The 16801-nt window shown below is 44.2% G+C and overlaps 1 protein-coding gene across 1 annotated transcript in view; it reads right to left on the bottom strand.

Moving 5' to 3' along the window:
* The window catches only part of Cdc123 (cell division cycle 123), a 45147-nt gene that overhangs the window by 14316 nt on the left and 14030 nt on the right, over window positions 1–16801 (bottom strand). The window contains exons 5-7 of the mRNA NM_053877.4: window positions 11894–11989; window positions 9056–9162; window positions 1428–1476 (exon numbers count right to left, since the gene is read on the bottom strand). Coding sequence (NP_446329.1) covers window positions 1428–1476; window positions 9056–9162; window positions 11894–11989 — 252 coding nt within the window. The remainder of the gene's footprint in view (window positions 1–1427; window positions 1477–9055; window positions 9163–11893; window positions 11990–16801) is intronic.

The following is a 16801-nucleotide window of genomic DNA, read 5'->3' as shown; positions in this document are numbered from 1 at the left end:
TAGAGATATCTAGAAGCAAATAATGAAGAGAGAAATTTTAATCATGGTACTAATTCTAAGATATTATAAAACCAAATATAAAAATGATTTACGATTAAAAAGCAAAGATGTCCAGTTACTCAAACTTTTCAAAAATACTGTATTTTGACAGTGCATATTAAAAAAGCATCAGGAGTAATTATAAGTGGTAGCCTACTATGCAGCCTTTAAAGGATAAGAAGACCTCAGAATCAATCAGTAGGTTAAGGATCAGCTGGGTTTAAGAATCGTGCCCACTGAGAGGTGTCTATGTGCACATTCTCACACGGCGGAGCAAAGCCTAGCGTTTGCAATGACTCCAAACGCTCCTAACTCAGGTATGGCGCTCTGCCTTCTCTGTGCTCTGTGAGATGAGCGAGTGGCACCAGGAGCTGGTGTTAAGAGTGAGGACGCTGCTGCTCTCCGCTGTGCAGTTTGAGTCTGGGACGCCCACTACAGGCTCCTGCTTTTTGGTTCCCAGCTCACGGTGCCATTTTGAAAGCTATGGAGAAGCCAGTAGGTGGTGGCCGTGGCTGGCAGGCACTGGTCCTGAAGGCACAGACTCTGAACAAGATTTGATTGGGTGAAAAGTATAAAGGTATTTATGTTATTTAAGAATTTGTATATCCTCTGTGTATAGGATCTAATCCTAATATAGAGTCTATAAATAGTACGTTTTCCTTTTCTTTCTGTGGTGGTTTGCATAAGAATGGTCACAATAGGCTCCCAGACTTGAATGCTTGGTCACCAGAGAGTGGCCCTATTAGGAGGTGTGGTCTGATTGGAAGAAGTGTGTCCTGGAGGGTGAGCTTTGACGGTTCACATGTTCGAGCTAGGCCCAGTGCACGTCGTCTGTCTCTGTGTTTGTCTGTCTCTCTGTCTCTCTCTCTTCCTGCTGCCTGTCCATCTAGACGTAGAACTCTTAGTTACCTTCCTAGCACCATGTCTGCTGCATGCCACCATGCTTCCAGACATCCTGAGAGTAGACTAAACCTCTGAAATGGTGAGCAAGCCCTAATTCAATGTTTCCTTTTATAGGAGTTGCTGTGGTCATGGTGTCTCTTCACAGCAAGAGAACATTGACTGAGATACTCCCCACCCCCATCTCCTTCACTTGAGACAAGAGTCTCACTATGTGACTCTGACTGGCCTGAAAATTGTTTTGTAGACCAACTTGGTCTTGAACTCAGCGATCTGCCTGCCTTGGCTGGGATTAAAGTCGTGCACCAACATGCCCACCATGCCCCAACTAAATAGTATATGGTCTTAAATTTAAAAATTTAAGAATTTAAATTTAGCAGTTTTATATCCCAGAGAAATGAGACTAAAATTTATTTACAAATAAGCAGCTCTATTCCATGAACTTTGTCCAGGATTCTCAATATTATAAAGGTGAAAAAGTCACTTACCTCGTACTCTATACAAGGATCTGGAGAATCATCATTACAATGAATAAACCTTTGGAGAGAAAAAAAATGCAAGTTTTTGTTAATTTATGCATATTCATCTTCCTAAGCAATATGAAAATATGATTCCAAAGGAAGTATCCAGAAACAAAGGACTAATGCCAATCCAAACTGTAGTTACTGAGCATTACTTGGCCTTAAGTACTATGCAGTCTCATTTAATCCTCAAAACAGCATGAGCAGCTCAGATAATCTCCATTTTTCTGTCAATGGGCAAAGAATCTAAAATTCAAAACGGCTTGGCCAATAAGCTAGGAGCACACAGCTCAGGTTGTCCAGCTCGAGTGACAGGAAAACTGTCCACTCGCAGTGCCTGTCCTCCTGCTGAGTCCGCAGGCTGCTTACTGTTCTATGACATCACTCTGCTTCTGAGAGCCTTGCAACGTGGCTGCACTCCACCTACAATGAAGGTAGGATGGAAGCCACTATCCACCTTAGCGCTCACCCTGAGGGTGAGTCAGCACACCAAGGACTGCTCCCTGGACATTAGCTTGGCCACAGAAAGCCACAATGGCTGTCGTTTCAGAAGACATTGGAGAACAGTCCAACCCTCCATTAGGCACCCCCTTCTGAGGACTGTTTCATGTCCATCTGTGCCAAGCACTGGACCAGCACCAGGACCACAAAATCACCTAGGACTCCAATGTCCTTTAAGGGGCATGACAGAGAAAGCTAGCGCGTGCACGCACACACACACACACACAGACACACAGACACACACACACACACACACACACACACACACACACACACACACCCCATTTCAGAACACCAGGGAGAATAATAGAAAATACTCTGATATGGGCTGGAGAGATGGCTCAGCGGTTAAGAGCACCCGACTGCTCTTCCAGAGGTCATGAGTTCAATTCCCAGCAACCACATGGTGGCTCACAACCATTTGTAAAGAGATCTGATGCCCCCTTCTGGTGTATCTGAAGACAGCTACAGTGTACTTATATATATAATAAATAAAATAAATCTTAAAACAAAAACAAAAAAAAAAAAAAAAGAAAATACTCTGATATAAAAACAAGGAAGCATCTGACTGCTGTCATGTGTGGGAGGGAGAGGAGGAAGGAGAAAGGGGATCCACTGTGAGCAAAGGGAAACCACCCATTGGTGCCTGTCAGCTATGAGGAGGGGTGAAAATTGAAGACAAGGAGTGCTGGTTACTTTGTGTTACTTTCACACAAGCTAGCATCACCTGAGAAGAGGGAGCAGTAGTAAGAGCCTGCCTCCATCGGATTGGCCTATGCACATCTGTGGGGCATTTTTTTAATTGATGGTTGAAAAGGGAGGGCCCAGTCTCCTGTGGGTCGTGCTATCCCTGGGCTGGTGTCCTCCGTTGCATAAGGAAGCAGGCTGAGCAAGCCATGGGGAACAAGTCAGTAAGCAGCGCCCCTCCATGGCCTCTGCTTTAGTTCCTGTCTTAGCGTCCCTGGATAATGGCTCTAAGCAGGAAGAGGAAATGAATCCTTTGCCTCCCCAACTTGCTGTGGGCCTGTACGTTACCACAGTCAGGCAAGGAGGAAAGCCCAGGTGATGCGGCCCTCAGCAGCTACTCACTTTTATCTTTAATTAACACTGGCATAAATTATCAGAGAGAGTTTGACAAAATGGGAGCAAAAAAAAAAAAAGATAGTTATGAAATGGCTTGTACATGTACATCACGTATGATGTGTGGTACACATCTGTGGAAAGATGAGCATGAAAAGCACTTCCAGGGGCTGGCGAGATGGCTCAGCGGTTAAGAGCACTGACTGTTCTTCCAGAGGTCCGGAGTTCAATTCCCAGCAACCACATGGTAGCTCACAACCATCTGTAATGGAATCTGATGCCCTCTTCTGGTGTGTCTGAAGAGAGCGACAGTGTGCTCATATAGAATAAATAAATAAATCTTTAAAAAAAAAAAAAGAAAAGAAAAGCACTTCCGCTTTGCAGGTGCTACGGCTGGAAGTGAGATGTCCCTCACAAGTTCATGTACTCAATACTTGGCTCCAGCCATTAGCGTGGGAACTCTAGCAGTGGGGTCTACCTGACCAAAGTGGGGGTGAGTGTCTGAAGTCAACCGAGTCACACTCCCTTTCCCTGTCTCTGCTTCCTGGGCACCATAAGGTGGGCACCTCTCCACCATAACGCTCTGCCTCACTGTGGGCACACAGCCACCAGGCCACAACTCCTGGGATTAAAGCCACGAATCGTGAGCTGAACGAGATTCTCTCCTCCTCTCCAGTTTTGTCACAGCAGTCAGGATTCAGCTAACACAGACGTGCTGAGAAAGAGCTCTGCCGATGACAGCACAGAAATTCTCGGGCACAGAAAAATCTTTTTAAGGCTGTCTTGAGGATGGCGAGTAGTCAGGCATAGACTTTCATGATTAGCAAGCATAAAGCCTTGGATACAATTTGAGAAAAGGGAGCATCGAGTCATTTGAACCCAAACCCAAGTGTAAAGTCTTTTACTTCGGGGAAAGTGTGGCTGTGTTCGCACTCTGCGATCGTTTGTTTTTACATTGCAAACAGTGACAATTTTGGTTTACTTGACTGGCTGAGATCCAGAGAAAGCAGATTTCTATAACCACTAATAACTGGGAACCAAATGATTTCATCTACAACCTAGTTCAGAAGAAAGGCACAGTGTGCTTTATTAAGCTTCTGTGGATCTTCTGTTTTACAGTAGTGAATGCTTGTGTACCTCGCACTATTGAGTAGCAAGTGTGAAAGACACACTCAGTCAGAAGCCACACTGTCTCCTCATGGACGGAGGTGGGGAAAGCTTAAAACCCTCAGGCTAAATTTAGTGGGTAGGGTTGGGGGGAGGGAGGAAGGGAGAGACAGAGAGAGAGGGGGAGAGAGAGAGAGAGAGAGAGAGACAGACACACATACACACACACACACACAGAGAGAGAGAGAGAGAGAGAGAGAGAGAGAGAGAGAGAGAAATACATAACACACATACAGACAAGACTTTAGCCTCAAGTGGTATCAGTGTTGAAAAAGAAAAATACAATCTACCACTAATCAAATTTTATTTCCATAAGGAAGTCAGGAAACTTGTTTTAACACACGCTGCTACCCAGAGGTTTTAGCCCTGCTGCCCAGAGGTGCTACCTGAAGACCTCATTTTCCTTAAAAGCGAAAACCCTTGTTTCAATTCAGCTAAGGTGTGTTACCCAAAGGAGCTACGCTTCAAAACTAACTTTGATACATTTAAACTCCCTTAAGCAGAAATAAAGCTTACAGGTTGTTTTATGTTGATCAAAATTAAGGTCATGAAATGTCAGGTTAATAAAAATTACCTCAATTGTTCTTTAAAAATAACTACCCTTTCCCCACAAGGACCAGCACGAGAAGCATTAAGAATATTAATGGAGTTCCCATGTTTTGACACCAACCACTAGAGAGACAAGTAGAATATTCTAGGTTAGATAATCTATGTCTCAGACAAATAATGCAACCTACATTAGGAACACAGGAACTGCTTGGTGTGATGTGCACCATGACCTGAGCTGACCCAGAGCACTATTATGAGCTCTAGGCTAGCCTAGGCTACATAATGAGTTCCAGGCTAGCCTGAACAGTGTGCAAGAAAATAAAATGAAAAGAAGAGTGAGGAAAAAAAGCAAGAGCAAGGAGGGAAAGAGGAAGGAAGGAAACAATGAACCAGTGTCAGGAATGAAATCACAAACAAGACCTTGAGTTCTCTAATAAGCCTCTCGGTTGTTTTTCCATTGCCAAGACAAAACACCATGACCATCACGGCGGGGAGCATGGCGGCAACCAGGCAGGCACAGCTGTGGAGCTTACAAACACAAGCACAGGGCAGAGAGAGACACCATAACTGATGTTAGCTTTGTGACACACCTCCCTCAACAAGGCCACGTCTCATCTTCCCTCGACACCTGCACCAACTGTGGACCAGGCACTGTATGATTGTCCTAGCTGGCCACCAAGCTCTGGGCTTCTCACATGTCTCGTCCTTCACCCCTAGTGCCAGGGATTCAGGAAGGACAGCCTCATCCAGCTTCATGTGTGCTGTGGGGACCCACACTCAGGTCCCCACGCTTGTGCTTTACCGACTGATCCATCTCCCTAGCCTCAGTTGTTTAAAGAACGCTTCTAGAGTCCTACAAACACCAATCCCACCCTTAGTCATCACATCACTACCTAAGAATACATTTAATGCGCGTTTGCATTCTTCCACCCGTATCATTATTTTTAACAGGTTTAACAGGTTCATGTATGTTTTAAATGAGTAGTTTCAGAACATATGTGGTATTGGAGGTTATTGTGGTAAGCATTTTCTTCTGGAGATAATCAACCAGATGGGTAAGAGGTGAAGGTGCTGCTGAGACAGTCGAGGCTGAAGAGAAAGGCCATCAGGAACTGTCCAGGAGCTCAGCTTGAGCAGAAGATGGGGCAACTTGACACAGTAATAACTCTCTCTTCAGAAAAAAGGGAATATTACAACACCGTGCTTCACATCAAACAAGGACTTACTCTATGGAAGGAAACTTAAAGCACGGGCAGAAAACAAACGACAAACTCTGAGCAAGGGGGAATCCAGTTTTGGTGGCATAGCTCTTCTGACAACCAGATGCCATTTCTTTAGATTTTTCAATTACCGTTAGAAAGGGAAAATAAACGTGAAGTAAGGGGGATCAGAATTATCATAAATCTCTTCTCCAAAGAGACAAAATGCATATTTTCTCAAAAAATCAGAGTTTGACAGAAGTGTCCTCTCTGGTCCCCAGCTAGTGGCACTGTTTAGACAGCTTAGGAGGCCTGTCCTCGGTGTCTATCAGGTGTGTGCCTGGAGGTCTTCAAGCTCTACAGCACTCCCCGTTAGCTCTCCCTGCTTCCTGCTCGTAGTTTGAGATGAGAGCTCTCAGTTGCTCTGCCAGCATGCCTCCACTCGGCCATCATGGACCAGAAACCCAAGGGAAGCCCTTCTTCAGTCGCAGTGCTTCACTGTAACACAAAGTAATCAAGGCACGACCTAAATCATATGCACGGTCATCTAAATACGTGAAGCTGGAAAATAATATGGGCCTGGTGACGTCAGGCCCACCCACACACAGGAAATTGACACCTGAAACTCGCTGAGCTTCTTTTGCGATCACGTAAGTCTTACCAGCAATTTGGTTGCCTGTGATTATAATCATTTATTTTTAAAAATTTCAGAAATAACTTTCAAGTTTAAACTAAAAGTCCCTCTGCATTCCGCTGCCTTGCTTCACCCTGCCCAAGACGAGAACCCTCCCTAGTGTACCTAGTGTCTATTTGTGACACACTACACGTGCTAGGAGTGTAGTAACTGTCTTATTACCAGTTGGATGACCTGGGTATTGCAGTATTTGCGGTCAAGGAGCTCTACTGTACAACAATAACAACCCCAAGCTCCAGCAAGTCAAACCTGCCAAGAGAAGCCACAGCGTGCATTCTGGAAGTGAAAAGGTGGAACTTATCATACATATAGGAAAAGAAAGCCAATACATATGGCGCTCAGTACTATCTCTGACTTCAGGCATCCACTGCAGGTCTATGGGCAAATCCCCTGCAGATGGTGGGTGACTTCCTGTAATAACCAGTTTTGTGATACTATTAAGAAAAGTATTATGTTGAATGTAGCTAAGTGTACATTGCTAAGGCAAAAAAAAAAAAAAAAAAAAAAAAAAGTCCCTGGTCAAATCTACTTCTCTTCATGACTGGATTTACTCTTTTACGCACACGGCTTTTCCTCTAAGTGTTAACTGAACATTAGGTGCATTGTTTTCATACTGAACCGACAATCAATAAAATAATTAATAAGCGAAGTGTAGTAAGCAGTAAGTATATCGCAGAGAATCCTGATGTGCAGACAAACAATGCAGTCAGCAAATACCACGCAGAGTCATGGTAAGCCATGTAATTCAACCTCCTCTTCTTAAAGCACCTTGTCTACAGTCATCAAGTGAAGGACAAAGGCAATTACAGAACATTTTGCCTGTGGCGGACACCGGCTGGACCCTCCGGCTGTTCTCACCTGGCAGCTAACAGAATCTGCATTCTCCAGACTCCGTGCTTCACAATCAGGCCTGATAGAAACTACCTGGGTCTTGAAGTCCCTCAAAGGCCGAGCGCTAAGTGAAAGCAGCTCACAGTGTCTGGAGGGATCTACAGAGTACAAATGTAAAACCACTGACAGATGAGGGTCATCAGCCCCCAGTGACTCCTGTGCCAGAGTGACCGACCATAAGGACAGTGTTTCGTTTTGCTTTGAGTTTTGTTGATTTCTCTAAGCCAGAAATACATGGCCACAGAAATGCTTGCCTAACACTCTTGCCTCTGTATGCTGTTTTTACGATGCTAGAGACTGAGCGTAAGGCCTCCGCATGCCAATCACACACTGACAACTGAACTGCCTAGGCATGCTGGGATCTCCTTCAGAAGAGGAGCTGAGGCTGAGGCAGTGACTGGCAGAACCAACCAACCAGGCAACCAGCCACACGGTCAATCAACAGGCGTGTGTGTACTCACGCACACACTGCATTTCTGTAGCTTAAAGCTGAGTTTACTGGCTGGTTTAGCTAAAGTAACTGGTGTTTAGAAGAATGGCAAGGGATGTCTAGAATAGCTTCTCTGCGAGTGGGACAGAGGAAATAAGGGCGCACGCGCAGGCAGCCAGCGGCGGCAGCAGATTGAGTTCCTCAGTCAAGCAGAGGCCTCGAGAGACACAGCAACTGTGTGCTTTTGAGTGTAGCCCCGCGGTTACTTTAAGGATCTTTACTGCAGGGCTTTACAGAGGAAAGAATTGTCCAAACAGCATGGTACAGTACAGAGCAGCAGACACAGCCCACAGAGTGCTGTGGCTGATCTTCCAGAGGACCCAGGTTCAATTCCCAGCACCAACACAGCAGCAGGCAACGTCTACAGCTCCAGGGGTACCAATGCCTTCCTCCAGACTCCAAAGTCACCAGGCATGCATGTGGCACACAGACATACGCGTGCAAGTAAAATGCCACATACATAAAACAAACAAGTCCAATATTAAGAAAAATGGGGCAGGCGGGCTGGCAGGATGGCTCCCAGGCCCTTGGTACCGAGCCTGAGAACCTGCTTGACCCCTGAAGCCAGACAGTGTGGGAGAGAACCAACTCCTCTATGTTGCCCTCTAACCTCCACATTCTCTGTGACACTTACACTAACACACAAAATAAAAATATGTGAAAAATGTAAATAATATTTACATTTACATTATATCTCCAAATGAAAAGAAACCCAGAATATACATAACTGCTTATGAAGCTTGCTCACCACACTTTCCTGTTTTTCCTCATCAGTAGTTATGAATTTTGTTTCTCTATTATAAGCATACCTGAATTTTATAACAGGAAACATTACTTACATGTTTACTGTACATAAAATCTTGACAGTTAGGCATGTCCACTGTACAGCATTTATTTAGAAGAAAAAGAGAAGTTTGCTCTGATCGTCATTTGAGGGCCATGCCGCAGCTCACGATGCAGAACTGTTACGGGCGGCACGAGAGTGAGTGTGAGCAATGGGAAGAGCCACCCACAGGACACTTACGGCTGTGTGAAGTCATGAGTGATGAAGTCCGAACTCTTGAAAAGCAGGAAGATGTCACTGAGGCTTTTACACTTCAGAGAACTGTTCATTGCTATCCAGTATGCATCCTGAAGGATAAACAGCGTGAGTTAGCACGCATCCCACGAGCGCAGCTCAGGCACACACACACGCATGCGCGCACACACACACACACACACACACACACACACACACACGCACGTGCACACACTCGAGAGCAGTAGTGCACAGCACCTCCAGGGCTTACAGGAAACAGCCGAGGAAAGTGTAACAGAGCTGTCAGATGCCACATTGCACTTCTCAACAAACAGCAGGACCAGAGCATGCCAGACACTCAGTTCTGTAGACTGAGGGCCATGATGGCTCAGCAGATAAGGGCACTTCCACCAGCCCTAACCACCTGAGCTCAATCCCACGTCCCACAAATTGTCCTCTGGCCTCCAAGTATGCAACGCACAAGAATACGCACAAAACAAACGAGTGTAATATTTTTAAAGAGTGTAGTTGTGCACACTGAGATAGGAGGACCCACACACTTCAGACCAGGGCCAAACACTTTCCAGTGGTTTTCACACTAAGATGGGGTTAATGAAGTCACACAGGTCAGAGAAAACACTCAAGTAGTGGAGAAGCAGCTACTCTCCAAAGTAAAAGCGGACATTTCCATCCTTCCTGTTGGAGGAGACGACCAACGAGCACCTGAAGTTGGATGCTCTGGGCAGTCAAGACCCTGATCAGGAAGGAAGAAAGTGAAACAGTTTCACCATCGCAACCTAAAGCTGGGCTGCGCGGGAGACGTGCACAGAAAGGAACCGGGCTCAGTGCAGTGTGAAGAAGTTACACTCTACAGACAGGCTAAGCTACACGCTGACAGCACCAGTAATGAACCAAGACTGCCCACTGTCCACACTGCATGGAGAAAGCACGGGTGCACACAATCATCCCATAACCAAATGGACAGGTGCATAAGGAATTAAAAATCAGAAATAATCTTCCTAGCTTAAGTGGGAAACAAAGAAATTTAAAACATTATTCAGATAGATGAAAAGTTGACTGAGAAACTAAAAGTGAATTTAAAAACTTCTACATGATGTCTTTATAATTTCTCCCAAGGAAAAGGACAATAAACATCTGGTTAAAGGAAGTATACCCAATATCATATTTAATTCCACAAAAGCATCAGGATGTGCACAGCACAGCACACAGCTGAATAAAGAGTAATGCAAGTATCGAGTCTAAGGAAGGGAAATATGGAGTGAGAAAATGTTAGTGATCATAGTGGTATACCTCAGGTGAGGCAGGGTGTCTGCAAAAGGAAAGTCACAGCAAACACCGAATATGTGGAGAAACTCCTACAAATATGTAAGTGACTCCTACACTTCCTGCCATTGTGCACAAGTGTGTGTCTGTGTGTGTATGTCCGTGTGTGTCTGTGAGTGTGTGTGTCTGTGCGTGTGTCTGTGTGTGTGCATGTGTGTGTGTCTGTGAGTATGTGTGTATATGTGTGTGTGCATGTGTGTGTGTCTGTGTCTGTGTGTGTCTGTGTTTGTGTGTGTGTCTGTGTGTGTGTGTCTGTGTCTGTGTGTGTCTGTGTGTCTGTGTCCGTGTGTGTCTGTGAGTGTGTGTGTCTGTGTGTCTGTGTTTGTGTGTGTCTGTGTGTATCTGTGTGTGAATGTGTGCGTGTGTCTGTGAGTGTGTGTATAGGTATGTGTGTGTGTCTGTGAGTGTGTATATGTGTATGTGTGTATATGTGCATGTGTGTGAGTGTGTGTGTCTGTGTGTGTATCTGTGAGTATGTATGTATATGTGAGTGTGTGTGTGAGTGTCTGTGTGAGTGTGTGTGTCTGTGTGTGTGAGTGTGTGTGTCTGTGTGTGTGTATCTGTGTATGTGTGCATGTGTGTGTCTGTGTGTCTGTGAGTATGTGTGTGTCTATAAGTATGTGTGTGTGTCTGTGTCTGTGTCTGTGTGTGTGTGAGTGTGTATGTGTGTGTGTCTGTGTGTCTGTGAGTATGTATGTGTGTGTCTGTGAGTGTGTGTGTGTCTGTGTGTGAGTGTGTATGTGTGTGTCTGTGTATATGTGTGTGTATGTGTGTGTGAGTGTGTATATGTGTGTGTGTGTGTGTGTGAGTGTGTGTGTCTGTGTATGAGTGTGTGTGAGTGTCTCTGTGTGTGTATCTGTGAGTATGTATGTATATGTGAGTGTGTGTGTGAGTATGTGTGTGTGTCTGTGTGAGTGTGTGTGTGTGCATGCCTGTGTGTGTGTATGTCTGTGAGTGTGTGTGTCTGTCTGTGAGTGTGTGTATGTGTGTGTGTGTGTCTGTGAGTGTGTGTGTGTGTGTGTGTGTGTGTGTGTGTGTCTACAAGGTTAGGGAACAACCTTCAACAGTCAGCTCTCTCCTGCCTTGTGGGTCCCTGGGACTAAGCTCAGGTCCTCTGGCGAGGTGGCAGCACTTTACCCACGGTGCTGTCGCTCTGGTTCAACATACTGAGTAGTGCTTTCAATAGAGAAAGCCTTGTTCTACTGAGTAGGTGATGTTTTAAAGAACGCAGACGATGAACAGACCCAGAATTCTAGTCCAGTTGGCAACACAAGAGGTTAAACTGTCTTTTGGCAGAATATATAGTATTTCACAGAAAGTACAAGCTACAAAATCAACAAAATTAAACAACATAGGAAAAACTATAATAATGTCAATGGCATTTTTTTTCTGAAATTAGGAATGTAGTGGAAGGTACATTAGATCCTCTGTGGGAATATAAAATGAAATAAAGAACAAACCAAACAACTACTCAAACAGTGAGATTTCGTTACATCTTACCCTTGGGGCACTCCAGTTAAGCTTAGGGAAGACACTGCCCCCCAGCGAATTGATAGCTTCTTGGACTTGAGTATTGAACTCAGGAAACTCGGGTGCCTATAGATGGGAACAAATCGTGAGCAAGTCAACATCACTGGAAGGGACACGGAACTCATGATCTCAACATTTTAGTCAGGCTATTAAAAATAGCATCATCTATAATACAAATTATTGTTCCTATTCCTGCACTCAATTAAATAAAATGACCAAAAAAATATTGTTTGCCAGAAAGAGAAACAAAATAATCATCTTCTTAAACAGTACTTTCCAAAACAATCAAAACCCACATGTCTGAAAACACAGATGTCACCAAGTACATGATACATGAGGATCAAATCAGTGGTTCTTTCTGAACACTAACATAACACCAGCACCTAAAGCCAAGTGACGGCGTATGCCCTGGGGTCCCACCGTATGGAAAGAGAGGCAGGAATCAGGAGCTCAAGACATCCTTGACTACACAGCAAGTTCAAGGCCGATAGGTCTACATGATACTCTGTGTCTAAGGGTCTGGGCGAGGAGGAAGAACTGGGGGGTAAGGCAGTGGATAGCTTTGCACAGCAAGCATAAGGACCCACGTTTAACCCCTCAGCACAAAAAGATGTGACTGTTTCCCTCAAATCCTCAAAGTCATTCAACCTTATGAAACACTAAACCATGAATCCTACAGAAAAATTTAAAAGATAAAGTCTCCCTACAGCACACCCTTCTGTGATTTTTCACTATCCCTGAACTGTGAACCTGGTAAAGTGTAGGTAACTCATAATGCTGAGAAAGAGCCCACGGGTATCCTGTCTGAAAGGGATTAGGCATCCTCTCTGCCTTCCCAGAGGGTTACATTGTCTCAACACTCCTGATCACTGTCTTTTTACACTCTCTCTGAACCAGTTTTAATACCTGCTTGGTTCCTCCAGGAGTTAGGAATCAAATCTTGAAAATATGTTAACCAAAGAGTTTTGTATCTACACTGGAATCACGATTTATTCTCTGAAAACTACTTACAAACAGACTACACTACTATCACTGTTTGGAGCTCACAGCTCAATTAGCTGATTTTGAACATGGATAGCAGTGAGCTGTCCAGGAAAATGTTCCCATTGTGAGCAACCTAAAAACACACTTTCATTTGCTATCCCTAGACTTTGAGACCTTACCAGCTGCCTTTCTAACCTGAACGCTGTACCATTCACTCAGAAAGGGTAAGCTTCCTTTTTCCTTTTTTCTTTCCTTTCCTTTTCTTTCTTTCTTTCTTTCCTTTTCTTTTTTTCTTTTTTTTTTTTTTTTTGTGGTCTCAATCGTTTTTTAAGAACCACAAAATGCTCTGTGTGTGTGTGTGTGTGTGTGTGTGTGTGTGTGTGTGTGTGTGTGTGTGTGTGAAACTTGGAGGAGGAGAAGGGGGGAAGAACTGTAGTTGGGATGTAATAAATAAGAGAATAATAATGATTTAAAAAGAACCACAAAACGTACATAAAAGTTGTATTTACTCACGTTCTGAGATTGAAACATTGTGTCTGAAAGACTTAAACCTTTCTGTGTTCTTATTTTACTTTACTGTTGTTGTTGTTGTTTTTTTCTTTTTTTTTTTTTTTTTGGTCAAACAAAGCTGTTAACTGTTATCTCTGTCTGTCTCTCTATCTTCCTTGCTTCCTTTCCTTTCCTTTCCTTTAAAAGTTTTCAAGACAAGGTTTCTCTGTGTGGCCCTAACTATCCAGGAACTCGCTGTGTAGACTAGGCTGCCTCAGAGATCCATCTGCCTCTGCTGCCCAAGTGCTGAGATTAAAGGTGTGCCCCACCACGGCCAGGTGTTGCTGTGTATTTCTTTTCTTTTCTTTATTAATTTTATTTTACTTTAAATCCTGATTTATTGCAGCTTCCTTTTCCTCCTCTCCTCCCAGAACTCCTCTCTCACTTCCCTTCTCACCTCCCTTCTCACCCCATCTACCTCTCCTCTCCTTTTCCTCAGATAAAGGGAGCCCTCCCATGGATATCAGCCAACCTTGGCATATCCAGTTGCATGAGACTAGGGGCCTCCTCTATTGAGGGAAAACGAGGCAGCCCAGTTAGGGGAAAGGGATCCATCAGCAATGGAGACAGCCTCTGCTCCCACATAGGGTCCCACATGAAGACCCAGCTGCACAACTGTTGTTACGTATGTGCAGAGGACCTATGTCAGTTGCCTGTATGTTCTCTGTGAGCCCATGGATCCAGGTTAGTTGATTCTATAGATTTTCTTGTGGTATCCTTGACTCCTCTAGTTCCTACAATCCTGCCTCCCTGCTCTTCCACAGGCTTCCCCAAGCTCCGCTTAATGCTTGGCTGTGGTCTCTGCATCTTTCCCATCAGTTACCTCTCTGACGAAGCCTCTCTGGTGATGATTATGCTCGGCTCCTATTTGCAAGTATAACAGAGTATCTTCAGCAGTATCAGGCTTGGGCTCTCTCTCATGACCTGGGTCTCAAGCTGGCCAGTCATTGGTTGGCCCCTCCCTTGAATTCGGCTCCATCTTTTATCCCTGTACATCTTGTAGGCAGGACAAATTGTGAGTCTAAGCTTTTATGGCTGGGTTGGTGTCCCAATCTCTCCACTGGAAGTCTTGCCTTGTTATAGGAAGCTGTGTATTTCCTAATGGGGAAAAAAATCACTAGGAGGAATGAAGACCCTGAGTATCATTTTAAAACTGGTGTATATTCTACGTTCATGACTTTAACCCTACACTATGCGTATGGAATTCTAAGTTTCATGTCACTTGCTATCATACTATCACTTGCTACGCATACTTTTATTTTTTTATTTTATTTTTTGTTTTGTGTGTGACTGTTTTGCCTGCATGCATGTATGTATGTACTGTGTTGTATGCAAGTCTAGTGCCATAGAGGCCAGAAGGTACCAGATCCCCTGGACTGGAGTTACAGATGGCTATAAGCTGCCATGTGGGTGCTGGGAACCAAACCTAGGTCCTGTGGAACTACAGCAGTGCTCTTGACTGCCGAGCCTCCTCTCCAGTCCCTGTGCACACTCTGAATGAGTTGATTTAGAGGAGTGTCACTGAGATGAATCTAAATTGCAGTGTCTCTAAGCTATATTTCCAAACTATAAGTTCACCATGATGATTCTGAAATCTTGATTATTATTTCCCTCTTTGTTTTTGAGACAAGGGTTTTAGCCCAGGATGGCCTCCAGGTTGCAATCCTCACGCCTGAGCCTCCTGAGTGCTCGGACCATATGCCTGTGCCTCACACTGTCTCTCCCTCCCTCCCTCCCCCGCCTTTGGGGAGGAGTGCTCTCATTTTAGTTATACTGGAGAATGACTTACTGTGGCTTTTCCTTCCCTAGACCCATCTTCAGTATCTTCTCGACTAAGAGTTCCCATCCCTGAGTGTTCCTGTCGCCCATCTACCTGGAGAGCCTAATCCTTAAATATCCACTAGCTTTTTATTTTATTATTTTATTTGAATGGTTAATGTCAGGCTGGTGAGAATGCTTACTCACCATTTACACAGATTCTCTCTTCTTTTCACCCACGTGCTTCACCATTGTTCCCCAAACCCTGTTCTCTATGCATGCCTACTTACTTCTAGTTACATCTCGTAATGAGTTCTTTTCCATGCTGTTTTAGATCACACGGCAATTACTAAGTCCCTATACTCCTAAATACAGATATAGATAGCTATATTTATAAATATAGATAAGTATAGATAAACATATATATATATATATACACTTACTTTTATAAAAGAGAAAAATCATCACAGTCAAGAGGCTTACAGAAATAAACACTATTGTCTAATCTCTAGATGGTATTAAAGCATGCCCACTGTTCCAACAGAGTCTTCTACAGGACAAGAAAATCAGAACCTTTTTCCTTATCTAGAATCCAGTCTGGAGGCATCCATTGTAGTTAGGTGCCGTGTCTCATTGATCTCCTACACTCTCTGACAGTTCCTCTTGCTCCTGTCCTCATTGTTCGTGACCTCGGTATTTCAGAAGTTATGCAGAGAGCTGGTTTCTGGCATCTGCCATGTTCCCATTATTCTCTTCCACTTCCTTAGTTTCTGACACAGCAAGTTACCGTGGACCATTTCACTGTCTCAACTTCACTCCTGGGTTTCTCTAAGAAGTTTCAGGTTAGTGGAGAATGGTATTCAAAAGCCAGCGTAAAGGCATGAAGTACGCTCCCTGCTACCATGATAAATGTGACTGATTCTGCACCTTCTCAGTACACGGGAGTATGGAAAACACACACACACACTGGTGGGGGCGGGGAGAATTCTTATTTTAAGAGATACCTATTTATTTGTCTAGTGTACAAGTTTATGTGCAATGCATGTGTAGGTGCCCATGGAGGCCGAAGCCATAAAGCATGAAATCTCCTGGAATTAGAAGTGGTTGTTTGCCACCTGACATAGTTGCTGGGAACTGAACCCAGGAATTCCGTATTAGTGGTAAGCATTTCTGCCCACTGAGCTATCTCTCCAGTTTCCACTGTTCTATTTTAATGTTTGTATCTCTCCAGAATTCCTGTCAAACCTTAATCCCAACCACTGTGGCATTAGGAGGTATGGCCCTTAGGAAGTTAAATCATGAGGGCTGCACCTTCATGAATAGTTAAAAGTTTCATAAAAGCATCAGTCTTCTGGCTTTTCAACTCTCCTGCCTCCTTTAACGTGAATAAGCCTTACACAGAAATAAGGTGCCATCTTGAAGCAGAGATAAGCTCTCCCCAGACATTATGTGCACCTTGTTCTTAGACTTCATTTGAGAAATAAAGTTCTATTATTTCTAAATTACTCAGTAGGAATGGGATCCATGTGACAAGAAAGGGGGGCTATCTGAGAAGACTGGAGCACCACGGAGAGGGGAGAAGACAAG

The sequence above is a fragment of the Rattus norvegicus genome, chromosome 17 (genome assembly GCF_021556685.1).
Source record: "Rattus norvegicus strain SHRSP/BbbUtx chromosome 17, alternate assembly SHRSP_T2T, whole genome shotgun sequence".
NCBI classification, from domain to species: Eukaryota; Metazoa; Chordata; class Mammalia; order Rodentia; family Muridae; genus Rattus; species Rattus norvegicus.
The sequence above is the reverse complement of the archived record's forward strand: the minus strand, read 5'-3'. Positions and strand labels throughout refer to the sequence as shown.